The 14,975-nt window shown below is 44.0% G+C and overlaps 1 protein-coding gene across 17 annotated transcripts in view; it reads right to left on the bottom strand.

Annotated features, from left to right (window-relative positions):
- kmt2d (lysine (K)-specific methyltransferase 2D) overlaps window positions 1–14,975 on the bottom strand; it is a 234,870-nt gene that overhangs the window by 34,517 nt on the left and 185,378 nt on the right. For 13 of the 17 annotated variants that reach the window (XM_041180424.1, XM_041180425.1, XM_041180430.1 and 10 more), the window contains 4 exons: window positions 9,886–14,304; window positions 8,632–8,784; window positions 6,544–6,708; window positions 4,879–5,020 (listed from right to left, as the gene is read on the bottom strand). In XM_041180424.1, the coding sequence (XP_041036358.1) occupies window positions 4,879–5,020; window positions 6,544–6,708; window positions 8,632–8,784; window positions 9,886–14,304 (4,879 nt within the window). The remainder of the gene's footprint in view (window positions 1–4,878; window positions 5,021–6,543; window positions 6,709–8,631; window positions 8,785–9,885; window positions 14,305–14,975) is intronic. The other 4 variants (XM_041180433.1, XM_041180434.1, XM_041180439.1 and 1 more) reach the window with 1 other exon arrangement.

The raw sequence follows: 14,975 nt of genomic DNA, 5'->3' as shown, positions 1-14,975 counted from the left end.
GTGCAACACCTGTCCCTTTACGTCCTCACCGTCCTAGGCCCCAAACACTCCTTTTGGTGAAGTAGCACTTCACCTGCACCTTCTTCAGTTTGGTCTACTGCATTCCCTGCTCCCAATGCGGCCTCCCCTACATTGGGGAGACTAAACGCAGACTGCTTTGCGGAACACCTTCACTCAGTCTGCAAGCATGACCCAGACCTTCCTGTCGTTTGACATTTCAACTCAGCATTCTGCTTTCATGCCCATGTCTGTCCTTGGCCTGCAGCAACTTTCCAGTGAGGCCCAATGCAAACTGGAAGAATAGCACCTCATCTTCCGACTAGGCATCTGACAGCTCTCTGGACTTAACATCGAGTTTAACAACTTCAGACTATGAACTCTCTCTGTCAATCTCTCCTTAGTTCTCACCTACCCCTGACCTTCTATCTTGTTTCATTTGTTCCACCCCCTATGAAACAGTATAAAATCCGTCATATTTCTACTTCTCTTTAACTCTGAAGAAGAGTCATATGGACTCGAAAGGTTAATTCTATTTCTCTCTCCACAGATGCTGCCAGACCTGAGTATTTCCAGCATTTTCTGTTTTTATTTCAGATTTCCAGCATCCACAGTATTTTGCTTTAATCTTCGTGTTCCAAGAGATTTTAGTTTCACTGCGACTTACTTTTTAAACTATAATAGTACATACATATTATGTTCCCATTTTAAGATCAACCTTTTTGAAGTAGAATTTCAGTCCAGGGGCACTTGTCAATTGATAGATTGTCTTTCTTTCAACACCAGTTTGGTCTGTTAACAGCTTTGCACTCAAGTTCAGAGCTTTTAAAATAATATTGAGGGAAATCTTGTTCAAATATTTTGTACACCATTAAGCTCTCAAAACAGGCAGGATCCATTAACCAAGCAAAGCCATTTCAAGAAAGATGACACAATCCACTGGCTGGTAAAGAGAAAGGCAGTCAGAAGAAGCGACTTGCTGTTGTTTGTACAACTATAGGCTTTTTAGGAGCCAAGGCTCTTCCAATAAGTAATTAAACACCTGGGGCTTTGCTTTTGGGTCAGACAGAACATGGAAGCAGGGTGCTTGATAGTAGTTACCTGTCTCAAGGGCAACTCTGTTGTTCACAACAAACAGGTGATTAGTTTTTCATGATTGTTGTTTGCGATTCCTGCAGGAATGGCATGAGGATGTCAGAGCTGCTATCGTCAGACTTTCAGAGGCATTGCGTCAAAGTGTGCACAGCAGTAACTGTCATGCTTGGTTATTTGGCTTTGTGATCTGATCACTTGCTGCTGCACCAATTAAAAGCAAATAAGAACACTAGATTCAAATTGACAAACTTATTAGACAGTCGCAGGAGACGTCAAATGTTGTTTCAGATTTCAGCCAATAATGGTAAAGTGGCAACTTGTCACTTTTATTAGGGCTTATTTTGTGCTTTGCATAGCAATGCAAATGTTAGAATGTGCACCTGTGACATCTTGTGGTGGAACATTCAAACTACCATTTCTTCATTAAAGTCTTAGTGCTTTCATGCAAAATTCAAATCTTGTACTTGTGCGTAGTAAGATGGAGAAGAGCTTTAAGTTCTTATACAAAATTATATCTGCAATATTTTAAACAAAATTACCTGCAAGTTTTATCTTTTTAAAAAAATTGATAAAATCAGTTTTTCAGCAGCATTTCCCCCCCAGAATTTTGCTCTATCTTATTTCCCCAACTTGATGTTGCACTTTGACAAAGACTTTGAAAAATTTTTTAAAGCAGCGATTTATGCCTCAAAGCACATCATGATGGTGGGTATAACAGAACAGGAATAGGCCATTCAGCCCCTTGAGCTTTTTGATTTGATAATGGCTGACTTGTATCTTAAGTTACCCACTTGGTTCCATATTCATTCATATCCTTAACTAACAAAAATTTATCTCAGTCTTGAAATCGTCAATTTTCCGCAGAGCTCCAGATTTTCACTACCCTTTGTGTGCAGAACTGCTTCCTGACATTAAACTAGAGCTAGGCTGTTCAGAGGTAAAATTATTCCTTTTGCCCTGAACAGCTCCATCAGATGAAATAGTTTCTCTCTTTCTACCCTATCAACTCCTTTGATTATTTTAAGTATCTCAATGAGATAACTCCTTAATCTTCTGTACTAAAGGTAACACAAGTTGAATCTATGCAACCTTTCCTCATAATTTAACTCTTTTGGCTCCAGTATCATTTAGGTGAATCTGCGCTGCACCTTCTCCAAGCCCAATATATCCTGGCAGAGATGCAGTGCCCGGAATTGAACACAATACTCCAGACACAGTCTAAACAGAGTTCTACTGAACTACAGCATAACTTTCCTTTGTAAAAGGCCAAGTAATTGAGAAAATATTCACATGGGATTTATAATAATAATTTGAAGGATTTTTTTTATATAAACAGGTGATAACAGGTCTTTTGGCGCAGTGGCAGTGTCCCTACCTCTGGGCCAGAAGCTCTGGGTTCAAGTCCCTCTTCAGGACTTGATGGCTATGGAAGATGTGTCCATAACATGACCAAACATGCTGATTATCAGCCTGTAAATCCTTCCAATGCACCTGATGGCAAGGTAAGAGCAGGAGTGCTTCCTGGTCAGCCATACTGCAGAAGGCAACAGCAAACCACTGCAGTACTTTGCCAAGCATAATCATGGACCAATCCAATGGGAACCCAGGGTCGCCAACGTTCTCTTAGGGCATACAAGCATATGGTAGGCCACTCGGCCCCTCAAGCCTGCTCCGCTATTTAATAAGGTCATGGCTGATCTGATTGTAACCTCAACTCCACATTCCCACCTACCCTCTATAACCTACCCCAGATAACCTTTCACTCCCTTGCTTATCAAGAATCTATCTACCTCCGCCTTAAAAATATTCAAAGACTCTGCTTCCTTTCGAGGAAGAGTGCTCCTCACGAGCCTCAGAAAAAATTTCTGTGTGTCTCGGTCTTAAATGGGCGACCCCTTATTTTTAAACAGTAACCCCTAGCTCTTGATTCTCCCACAAGAGGAAACATCCTCTCCACATCCACCTTGGCAAGACCCTCAGGATCTTGTATGTTTCAATCAGGTTGTCTCTTACTCTTCTAAACTCCAGCAGATACAAGTCTATCCTGTCTGACTTTGGGCAGAATTCTTACCTCGATGGGCAGCTGAACCCCGCCGCTGAAACTGGGCCCGCCGCCATTTTGAGTGGGCAGGCCAATTAAGGCCCGCCCAGCAGCCTGCCCGACAGGAAGTGCTATGCCCTTCCTGTTCCGGTGGGGGAGGGAATCCCCAACTGTCAAAGTGCACACTGCTCCCCGAGACCAAGTGCTGTCACAGGGAGATTCGTGAGAGGTAAGTAAACTCTAAAAATAGATAAATATTAAAATTATTAGCATGTCCCCCCTCATGTGACAGCGTCACACGAGATGGGACATGTTAATAATAAACACACAAAATTTATTAAATTTTTAAAAAATGTACATGAAACTTCATCCCACCAGTGGATGAAGTTTCATTAATAATCTGCAGCTCGCTGGGGCTCCTGGCCTGCCCGCCAGCCTTAAGGTTGGCCGGACAGGGTGTTTAATAAGGTTAGTTAGCCTGTCAATGGCCTTAATTGGCCATTGACAAGTCGGCGGGCGGACAGCTGATTTCGCTATCCGCCCACCTTCGCGAATGTTTAAAGGGACCGGGATGACGTCAGGGGTTCCTCCCGATGTCATCCCGCGTCATTTTCCCCTCAGCAAGCAGGGGCTGCCCCCAAATCGCCGAGGGGAAAATCCTGGCCCATATTGCATAAGGTAACCTGCCCATTCCAGGTATTAGTCTGGTAAACCTTTGCTGAACTGCTTCCAATGCATTTACATCCTTCCTTGACTAAGGAGACCAATGTTGTGCACAGTACTCCAGGTGTGATCTCACCAATGCCCTGTATAACTGAAGCATAACCTCCCCACTTTTGTATTCAATTCCCCTCGCAATAAATGATAACATTCCATTAGCTTTCCTAATTACTTGCTGTACCTGCATACTAACCTTTTGCAATTCATGCACTAGGACACCTAGAGTTCTGTGCATCTCAGAGTTCTGCAATCTCTCACCATTTAGATAATATGCTTTTTTATTCTTCCTGCCAAAATGGACAATTTCACATTTTCCCACATTACAATCCATTTGCCAGATTTTTGCCCACTCACTTAACCTGTCTATATCCATTTGTACCCTCATGTCCTCTTCATATCTTACTTTCCTATCTATAATGACCCATTTCTGCCTACTCTGTATCCTGTTAGCTAGTCAATCTTCTATGCATACTAGTTTGTTACCCCCTATACCATGAGCTTTTATTTTTCAGAACAACCTTCGTTGTGGCACCTTATCAAATGCCTTCTGGAAATCTAAGCACAGTACCGGTTCCTCTTAATCCACAGCATATGTTACTTCTTCAAAGAACTCTAAAAAATTGGTTAAGCATGATTTCCCTCCCACAAAATGATGCTGACTCTGCCTGATTACTCTTAATTTTTTCCAGTGCCCTGCTATGATGTCTTTAATAATAGCTTCTAACAATTTTGCTATGACAGATGTTAAGCTAACTGGCTTGTAGTTTCCTGCTTGCTGTCTCCCTCCCTTTTTGAATAAAGGAATTACATGGTACCTGGAAGAGGAGGAGGAGGATAACTGTATGCAGCTGAGATTTCCTTTCAATGAAAGGAAGTGTGTTTTTTTTCCCTAATAATTCTCTGCAGTCAGGATACACAGTTATGAGTCTCATTCGGGGTAGGCTTCAGCCTAAACCTAAGAACTCCAGGTTAGATCATATCATATATATTGTGCCAAATAATTAAACTCTATCAAATTCTCATACCCTTTTGCCCTTCGAGTTCTTTCTGCCCTTCCGTCAGCTCCTCAGAAGTGGCCAATCCATTCACCAGTTTCTGCTGGACAGAGGGAGGAGGGGTGGGAGGCAACGAGGAAGGTGGGGTCGGTGGATTGCTCAGATTGTTCTGCTAAAGAATGATAGGAAATTAATCCATTGAATTCTTGAATATTAGAAGAGGTAACCTTATATTAAAGGTCATTCCTTTGCAAGTGTAACTTTTTTGTGAGATATGAAGCAGCAAATACCAGTAAAATGTAATATTTACTCAATATTTTATCAACAAAGGCTTTACTGTTACCCTTTTAGGTTTATTTTTGGGCTCAGCATCTTGGCTGACTCCTGCGTGTTGGCCTCACCTCAGTATGTTCCGGACAGTATTTTCACTTGTCCAGATACTTAAAAATTAGTAGCATGCATAGGGATTAAACAGAGAATCGTATTCATATTTTTGGCTTTCTGGTTTATTCACATACCCATACACATGATTCTTCTCTTGATTTTGGAAGAGCGCAGAATATACCATACAACACAGTAACTTGGGCTGCAACTTCCAAATTCATGAAGTAGTAAAAGAATAAGTGAACAGAGCTATGACACATAACAGATTTTACATGAGTTAGTATAATTATCTTGTTATGCAAGTAGAAAACAACACTTGGCTGGAATTGTTCAACTAACAGTTAGACAGGCCACAGATTACTGTGTGCAGCTCTGGTTGTCATGTTATAAAAAGTACACAGAGGCACTGGAGACAGTGTAGAGAAGATTTACAAGGATATACCAGAAATACCTGAGTATACATATTAGGAGCAGATTGATAGACTGGATCTCTTTTTTTCTTGAAAAAAGGCTGAGGGGTGACCTAAGAGGTTTTTAAAATTATGAAAGGTTTTGAGTGTTTCCTCTTGTGGGGAAGAGCATAACTAGAGGCCATCAATATAAGATAGTCACCAAGAAATCCAACAGGAAATTTCGAAGAAAGTTCTTTATCCAGAGAGTGGTGAGAATGTGGAACTTGCTACTACAGGAAGTGGTTGAAGTGAATAGTATTAGATGCATTTAAGGGGAAATGCAAGCATATGAGGGAGAAGGGAATAGAGGGTTACAATGGTACATTTAGATGAGGAAAGATGGGAGGAGGCTCGAGTGGAGCATAAAGAACAGCATGGACTGTTTCTGTGCCCTATATCCTACGTGACCCTGTGTAACTTTGTATTCTTATGTGCTGATTCTTTCCCTTTCTTACCATCCAAGGAAGCTATCTAGCCTGGCTATCACTCTTTGAAGCTTCAGACAGACACCCAAATTTAACCAGCAAGGGGTTAAAAATGCTTTTCAGAAGATCACCAGGATCAAACAAATTTAAATAATATGTCAATTGGATTTCTTTTTTCAAAAAAAAAAGCTGCCAAACAAATATTTGAACAAATCCTGCAAGATGTTTGCATTTGAATTGATTGGCTTGCCCTCTCCTTTGGATACTTGGTTGAGACAATACAGTTAAAACCTGTAAACGTTTTAATCAGAATAAACAAGAACATGATTTTGTGTACAAACTTGATCTTTAAACCCTTATGTAACATGACATAGCTCACAAAGGCAAAACTATGTTGAACCTAGTCATAAGTGCTTCATTTTAGTCACATTTACCTTGTAGAGAAGCTGCGAGTAGTAATCTGGAGCACTATCTAGCACTGCATTCCCAAATGACCCTTTCAGCTGGTTTTTGCTGTTGAACGGACCGCTCCCAAATGGAGGAAAGAGACCAAAGTTCACCTCAATGGTCGGTTCCACCAAAGGAAGGAGGGAGAGTTGCTAGGGGGAAAAAGACAAGAAAATAATGGCCACTTAATACAGAGAAATGCACAGGTGACTTTCCAGACTAAAGTTCCAGGGTAGGTGACCTTTCTTCATTTGAGCACTAAGGGACATTGTTTAAATCCAAGTCATACCCATGTACAGCAACAACAAGCATTTATGGTGCCTTTAATGTGGTTTAAAGGTCCCAAGATGCATTATGAGTGTTATCAAAGAAAATTTATAGAATTATGGGATGAAAGTTTCTATTTCTGCCAGCGTTAATGATCCTACATGAAATGACTAAGGACAGTCTCAACGCTATTAATAATTGACACACAACTCAGCCACCTATAATCAGCACAAATTACCATTCCCAATCAGAAAGACAGAGAGAACATTCAACATTTCCTGATAAAAAGAAAATGTGATCTGAACTCAAGCCTCTGTTATATCATTTTACATCCATCCACCAGAAGGAATACAAGAGTGCAAGGTTCAACTCAGCAAGATCATAAGAAATAGGAGCATAGGTAGTCTATTCGGCTGATCGAGCCTGCTCTGCCATTCAATAAGATCATGGTTGATCTGATTGTGGCCTTAATTCCACTTTACTGCCTACCCCCCATAATCCTTGACTCCCTTTTAGATCAAAAATCTGTCCAACTCAGCCTTGAATATATTTAATGACCCAGCCTCCATTGGAATTCTCTTCCACAGAGAGCAAAGACTAACGGACCCTCAGAAGAAATTCCTCATTTTAAAAAATTTCGTTCATGGGATGTGTGTGTGTTGCTGGCCACGTCAGCATTTATTGCTCATACCTAAGTGCCCTCAAGACGGTCCTGGTGAGCTGCCTTCTTCAACATTGCAGTCAATGTGTTGTAGGATCACCCGCAGTGCTGTTAGGAAGTTGTTCCAGGATTTTGACCCAGCGATAGTGACGGAATGGTGATATAGTTACAAGTCAGTCTGGTGTGTGGCTTGGAAGAGAACTTGAAGGCGGTGGTGTTCCCATGCATCTGTTGCCCTTGTCCTTCTCGATGGTAGAGGTCGTGGGTTTGGAAGGTGTGGTCTAAGGAGCCTTGGTGAGTTGTTGCAGTACATCTTGTAGATGGTACACACTGCTGCCACTGTGCATTGCTGGTGGAGGGAATGGATGTTGATGGTGGTGGATGGAGTGCCAATCAAGTGGGCTACTTTGTCCTGGAAGGTGTCCAGCTTCTTGAGTAATGTTAGAGCTGCACTCATTCAGGCAAGTGCAGAGCATTCCATCACACTCCTGGCTTGTGCCTTATAGATGGTGGACAGGCTTTGGGGAGTCAGGAGGAGAGTTATACACCACAGAATTCCCAGCCTCTGACCTGCCCTTGGTGCCATATTATTTATATGGCTAGTCCAGTTCAGTTTCTGGTCCATGGTAACTTCCAGGATTTTGATAGTGGGGGATTCAGCGATGGTAATGCCATTGAATGTCATGGGGAGATGGTTGGATCCTCTCTTGTTGGAGATGGTCATTGCTTGACACTTGTGTGGGCACAAATGTTATTTGCCACCTATCAGCCCAAGCCTGGATATTGTTCAAGTCTTGCTGCATATGGACACAGACTGCTTCAGTATCTGAGGAGTCACAAATGGTGAACATTGTGAACATCCCCCACTTCTGATCTTATTTTGATGAGTCTCCTATATGGCAGACCCCTTATTTTCATTTTGCCTCCTAGTTCTAGATTCCCCCAGTAAAGGAAACAATCTCCCAGAATCTATCCTGCTTAAAGTAAAGGGAAGTGGAAGGTGTGGTTTTAAAAAATAAACATGCATATTGGGATTCTTGCACTTAATACAAATATTAGAAAATTTCCAGAATGCAATTGTACAGTACAATCTCAGTCCTGAGTTCCTAAATTATATCAAGGTTTATTTAAAATCTCACACTGGTACCTGTTGCAACTGCTTCATAAGAGCATCTGTACTTTTTATTCCTTCATCCTTTTTACTCTTCTTTCGAGAGTTGGTGCCTCTGTCAGTTGCCTTTTGCGTTCTTTTTGTTTTTGGGCCCAAGTTTTTCTTGCTAATTTCCTGAAATTCCTTTATCTTGTAAAAAACAATGGATTAAATTTAATAGAGGAACCTTTATGTTAAGTCAAGTTATGTTATGTTAAGTGCGTGAATGTTTTAATGTTTTTTTTTTGCAACTTTACAAGGGCCAACTTGTGCATGGGGGCTTTTGGGTTGTTGTGCAGCCTAAAAGGAACAGTGATTGCCACATGATGCAGTCACAATAGGAGCTTTCATTATTCTTGTGGATCACAAACAGCCAAAAAATATTGAGATGCATTCTATTGGTCCAACATTCCTTAGGAACCCTGGCAGCAAACTCATATACCAGATAGAGTTAAACTGAAGGGAAGTTTGGAGATAAAACATCATCTGTAAAACGTGGATGGGTCAATTAAAAACACCAAACTTACTGCTTGCTACATAGCCCCATAGATTCCACTCCTCCCAGGCTAATGAGCGCTGAAGAAGCTTCAACAAGATAGGCATTTTTAAAAAAAAATCTTCTTGCCTGGCTCCCCCACATCCCAACCATCAGAATAGCAGGTCAGCATACTAAAAAGGCCATGAATGGCCTTCTGATCACTTCAGACCCACTCTATTGATTGCTATGTATAGGCTTGCACAATTTTGCTCAGAGTAAGATGGATTCCCATCATTACAAGAATCCTCCTCCACCACGTGGGCTTCTTAGAATGTCTGGCTTAAAATGTTAACTGCCTATGTTACCCACTATGCTGGCTGTCCTGCTTTTCTGTTCTCACCATTTTCTCTTTATACTTGCAGAAAAACCTTTCTACAAGCACAATATTTTGCAAATAACTGTAGGGAATACTTGAGAATGTGTAATATGAAAAGATCAAATTAATTTGCAATAAATATTTTTTCTAATGTCCTAATTAAATTGCTTTTAAAGTAATCAAAAACTCGGGGTTTGAAGCTCGATTTAAATTAGAAGTGGAGATGCAGCTTTGGATGAGCATAACTCTATTGGAAATTAAACTTGCTGCAAGTGTTTGCCTGTAAACATACTTACATAGTTCATGTGAAGTCTGATCTTCAAATGTAAAATGTTGACATGGTAAGGACACTATACAAAGATTGTGACATCACTGTAAACCAAATTTTTTAACTAACCTCTGAATTTCCGGTTGCACCTTGTAGTTTTCGATCTATTATCACAGCTTTGCTTTCAATGTGGCCTTTTACAGTTAAGTGCGTTCCATCTCCAGAGCGTTGTGCCACAAGCTGCAAGTTCTTAGTGCGTAAAAGTTTCTGGAGAAGCAGCTGTCCAGCCTCAGATCTTGGAGCAAGAAAAGAATGACCCCCTGCATTCAAGGCATTGACAGAGTCAGTATTTGACTCATGCTTTACAGTTCCTTCTGGAAATCCACAGCGAACTGCATCAATACTTTCCTGTTTCACTAAGTGACCTGCACCTGCTGTGTTGGTGTCTTTAGCAGCACCCTCCTGTAATTTAGAACAGCTATCCTGCCTTCCTGTGACTTTCTGTGCACATTCCTCTTGTCCATTGGTCTGATTCAACAGTGATGATTCTGATCTCAAACCAGTGCATTCCTCCTTTGTTGCATGACTTGGGGGAGATATTGGGAAGTCAAATGTACAAGGTTTCTTCAAGTCACTTTGTTCACGGATCTCAACATTAATTCTGGCTTGCAACTCAGTAACCGAGCTTGCTTTTCCAACAGTCCCATGTGGTTTCATTACCAATGTATCAGACTTTGAATCAGGTATCTTTTGAGGTATAATTGCTATAGAGTCTGTCACGCAAGCACTAATTTCTTTGGGTTCATGATCTTTAAGCAATTCTGGTTGTGACTGCATTATTGTTTCCAAAGTTTCACCTTGTAGTGACACATCTCCCAAATTTGTTTTACTTAATTCTGGATGTGGCATTTGTGAACGATTACAATGAGCTTGGCCAGACACCAATTCACTTCCTGACCCCACGTTCTGCCTTGCTCGTTTGTTTTGAATCAGATGGGCCATCTCTTGTGGCTTCCCGCTATGTTCGGCTTTAACCTGCTGAACATATACCATGCCTGGACGAAGATGGCCTAACCCAATCTGTTGACCAGTTATATGAACTGAACGCAGCCCCGCATGCTGCTGCTGAAATGACTGTGAAGTCATAATGTTTTGCACTCCTTGTCTTGGATCTCCCACAGTTCCATGCTGCTGAGACGTTGCTACCCGCACCATCCCTTGTAAACTGAGACCATTATTCTGTTGTAGACCAGTTACTGCTTGTTGTTGTACACGTCTCATTAACTGACCCTGCTGATTCATAAGTCGCTGCTGTCCTGCAACGCCTTGCTGCATTGGTTGTTGTACTGATGTCACTGCTCGTGTTTGTAAATTCTGATACATCATACCCTGAGGTTGTCCCAGTCCTGCTGCACTTTTGGACAGCTGCTGCTGTCTCATCATATTCTGAGTTGGTAGTTGGTTACGGTCCTGCCCCATTATGCACTGGGGAGGCAGCAAAGACTCCTGTTCCATTACAATTTGGCTTTGCTGCTGCTCCTGCCTCACTGTGCCTGTAGGTGGTTGTTCCTGTTGCTGCTCCTGCTCCTTCTCCTGCCCCACCATACCTGAAGCCTGCAGAGATTGCTGGCCACCAACTGTACCTAAGCTCTGCATCCGCTGCCCTTGTCCCATTGTACCTGGAGACTGTCTCTGTCCCATTAAGCTCTGCAATTGTTGCTGTCCCTGACCTTGCCCCAACATGCCCTGTGGACGTGGCTGCTGCTGTCCCTGCTCTTGGCCCATTAAGTTCTGTGCAAGCTGCCCCTGCCCCATTAGGCTTTGTGGTTGTCCCTGCCTAACCATACCCGGAGGCTGCAGCTGCCACTGCCCCATCAAACCCTGTAACAGCTGCTGCTGTCCTTGCCTCATCCCAATCAAACCTGGAGGCTGCTGCTGTTGCTTTACCTGCCCCATCAGGCCCTGAGGCTGGGATTGCTGTCCCATTCCCACTGTGCCCTGAGGCTGGGGCTGTCCCACTCCTATCAAGCCCCGAGGCTGGGGTTGTCCTATCCCCACTGCACCCTGTGGCTGAGGTTGTCCTATCCCCACTGTGCCCTGAGGCTGTGGTTGTCCTATCCCCACTGTGCCCCGAGGCTGGGGTTGCTGCTGTCCTACACCTACCAAGTTCTGAGACTGGGGTTGCTGCCCAATCCCCACTGTGCCCTGAGGCTGGGGCTGCTGTTGTCCCATTCCCACTGTATTCTGGGGTGACTGCTGTTGCTGTCCCATTCCCACTGCGCCCTGGGATGGCTGCTGTTGTCCCATTCCCACTGTACTCTGGGGTGACTGCTGTTGCTGTCCCATTCCCACTGGGCCCTGGGGTGACTGCTGTTGCTGTCCCATTCCCACTGTACTCTGGGGTGACTGCTGTTGCTGTCCCATCCCCACTGGGCCCTGGGATGTCTGCTGTTGCTGTCCCATCCCCACTGGACCCTGGGATGTCTGCTGTTGCTGTCCCATCCCCACTGGGCCTTGGGACGACTGCTGTTGCTGTCCCATCCCCACTGGGCCCTGGGACGACTGCTGTTGCTGTCCCATCCCCACTGGGCCCTGGGATGACTGCTGTTGCTGTCCTATCCCCACTGTGCCTTGAGGCTGAGGTTGCTGTCCCATCCCCACTGTGCCCTGAGGCTGAGGTTGCTGTCCCATCCCCACTGTGCCTTGAGGCTGAGGTTGCTGTCCCATCCCCACTGTGCCTTGAGGCTGGGATTGCTGTCCCATCCCCACTGTGCCTTGAGATGACTGCTGCTGTCCCATTCCCTGCCCCAATGGACCCTGAGGGGGCTGCTGTCCCATTGGGCCTTGGGGTATCTGCTGTCCAATTGCTTGCTCCACTGTGCTCTGGGGCTGGGGTGGTATTTGCTGTCCCACCGTGCTCTGGGGCTGGCTTGGTGGCTGTGACTGCTGTCCCATCATGCCCTGGGCTTGAGGGGGTTGTTGCTGCTGCTGCTGCCCCATTGTTCCCTGGGGCTGCTGTCCGATTCCCATCGTAGCATGGGGCTGATGTTCTTGTCCTTGTCCAATTGTGCTCTGGGGCTGATGCTGCTGTCCCTGGTCCATTGTTCCCTGAGGCTGGGATTGCTGCCCTTGCTCCACTGAGACTTGGGGTGGATGCTGCTGCCTCATGCCCTGCCCCATCATGCTCTGAGGCTGATGCTGTTGCTGTCCCTGTCCTATTATGCCTGGCAGTTGGTGCCTGATGACTTGCAGTGGAGTCTGCTGCCCCATAATGCTTTGCGTCGCTAGGTGCTGGCCCAAAACATCCTGAGATTGCTGCCTCATTATACTTTGCATTCTAGTTTGATGTCCCATTGTGCTTTGCTGCTGGCCTTGGAAGGGTGTGGAAAGTCTCAGGATGTTGTTCTGTCTGATAACACTTTGTGGGTGGAGTTGTCCTGGCACAGCTTGAAGATGATGCTGTTGCAGGGGTGTCATTGTTCCCAACTGCTGACTCTGTGAAACAACCCCTTGTTGATGCCCTATGAGCCCTTGCTGCTGCAAAGGAACACTGGATGCCTGTTGCTGTAAAACCAGACTTTGTTGCTGCTGTTGAGAAGTGAGGACTTGCTGTTGAACTGCAAGACTTTGCTGATGCGCCAATTGCTGCGCCATAAGACCTTGCTGGGGCCGTGGAGGCTTTGGATGACTTGTAAGACCCTGTTGGTGGGGCTGCTGATGCCCAAGGAGGCCTTGCTGTTGACTCATCAGCCTTAAGTGTTGCTGTTGAGGTGCCAGACTCTGCTGGTGTTGTGTTGCTGGCTGCTGCTGTGTCTGACCCATGTTGCTATGCTGCTGGGGTAGCTGCTGCCCTGCAAGAACTTGCTGCTGCTGCTGAGCAGGTTGGTGTTGTGACTGGACAACAATCCCTTGCTGTTGTCCAATGAAGCCTTGCTGCTGTTGACCCATGACACCCTGCTGTGTTGGTTTGTTACCAACAATGTTTTGCTGAGTCGTTGGCTGAAGCTGTCCAATGATACCTTGTTGCTGTAACTTTCCCATGATACTTTGCTGCTGAGATGGCCCTACAAGTCCTTGCTGTTGAATAAGTTGCATTCTTTGCTGCAGTTGAAGTTGTCTCTCCTGTAGGAGTCTGCTTTCATTTGTAAGTGTTTGAGCAGCAGAATTTCCAGAAAAAAAACTGGTTGAGGGAGCAGAAGATACAGTTCCTGAGGCAGAGGGATATTCCTGTTGCTGGGACACAGCTGAGGTCAAGAATGTTGGTCCCTGTTGCAGTGGTACTGTAGCCCCGATCTGTGGCATTCTTATATTTCCTGTATGTCCTATTAGTGTATTTGGTTGCTGAGCTATTGCTTGAGATCCAAGGATTGCCCCTCCTTGCTGGGCTAATGCTGCTGATAACATGGGTGTTGAAAGTTTGGGCATTACTCTCGGATTCTGGGATGAGGTTGTCGCCATCATCCCTGAGGGAGATAAAGAACATTTTTGTTGCTGTTTATTCCGATATTCTGTCATAAGGTTTGTATGCTCCTTTTGCTGTTTACGGACCTAAAATATTTGTTAAAAAAAAGTTTGAGAGAACTGAAATGTAATGGTTAGAAAGTCAGTACAATTTTATAATAAACTACCTAACTGGCACACATTAAATTAACACTAACTTCAGTAAGACTAGTTAAATCTAGTTAGTTAGTTTTGCAACCAATTTTACAATATTAACTGTGTTCAATTCTGGTCGTCATATTGGAAAAAGGATATGGAGAGGGTACAGAGAAGGTTTACAACGATGATACCAGAAATGTGTGGGTATACGTATCAGGAAAGGATTGATAGTCTGGATCTCTCTTCTCCTGAAAAAAGGTGGCTGGAGGGGTGAGCTCAGAGGCGTTTAAAATTATGAAAGGATTTGATAGATAGGTATTTTTGACAGATACAGACAGAATGTTTCCTCTTGGGGAAGATAACTAAAGACCATCAATATGAGATAGTCACTAAGAAATTCAATAGGGAATTCAGAAGAAACTTCTTTACCCAGAGGGTGGTGAGAAAGTGGAATTCACGATCAAGCAAAGAATATAGAGGTGAGCTATCAGCTATGATGATAGATTTTTTTGAGAAAAGATGGGAGGAGGCTCGAGTGGAGCATAAATGCCAGCATGGACTGGTTGGACCAAGTGGCCTATTTCTGTGCCGTATTTCCAATGCAATCCTATGTAAGCTTC

The sequence above is a fragment of the Carcharodon carcharias genome, chromosome X (genome assembly GCF_017639515.1).
Source record: "Carcharodon carcharias isolate sCarCar2 chromosome X, sCarCar2.pri, whole genome shotgun sequence".
NCBI classification, from domain to species: domain Eukaryota; kingdom Metazoa; phylum Chordata; class Chondrichthyes; order Lamniformes; family Lamnidae; genus Carcharodon; species Carcharodon carcharias.
The sequence above is the reverse complement of the archived record's forward strand: the minus strand, read 5'-3'. Positions and strand labels throughout refer to the sequence as shown.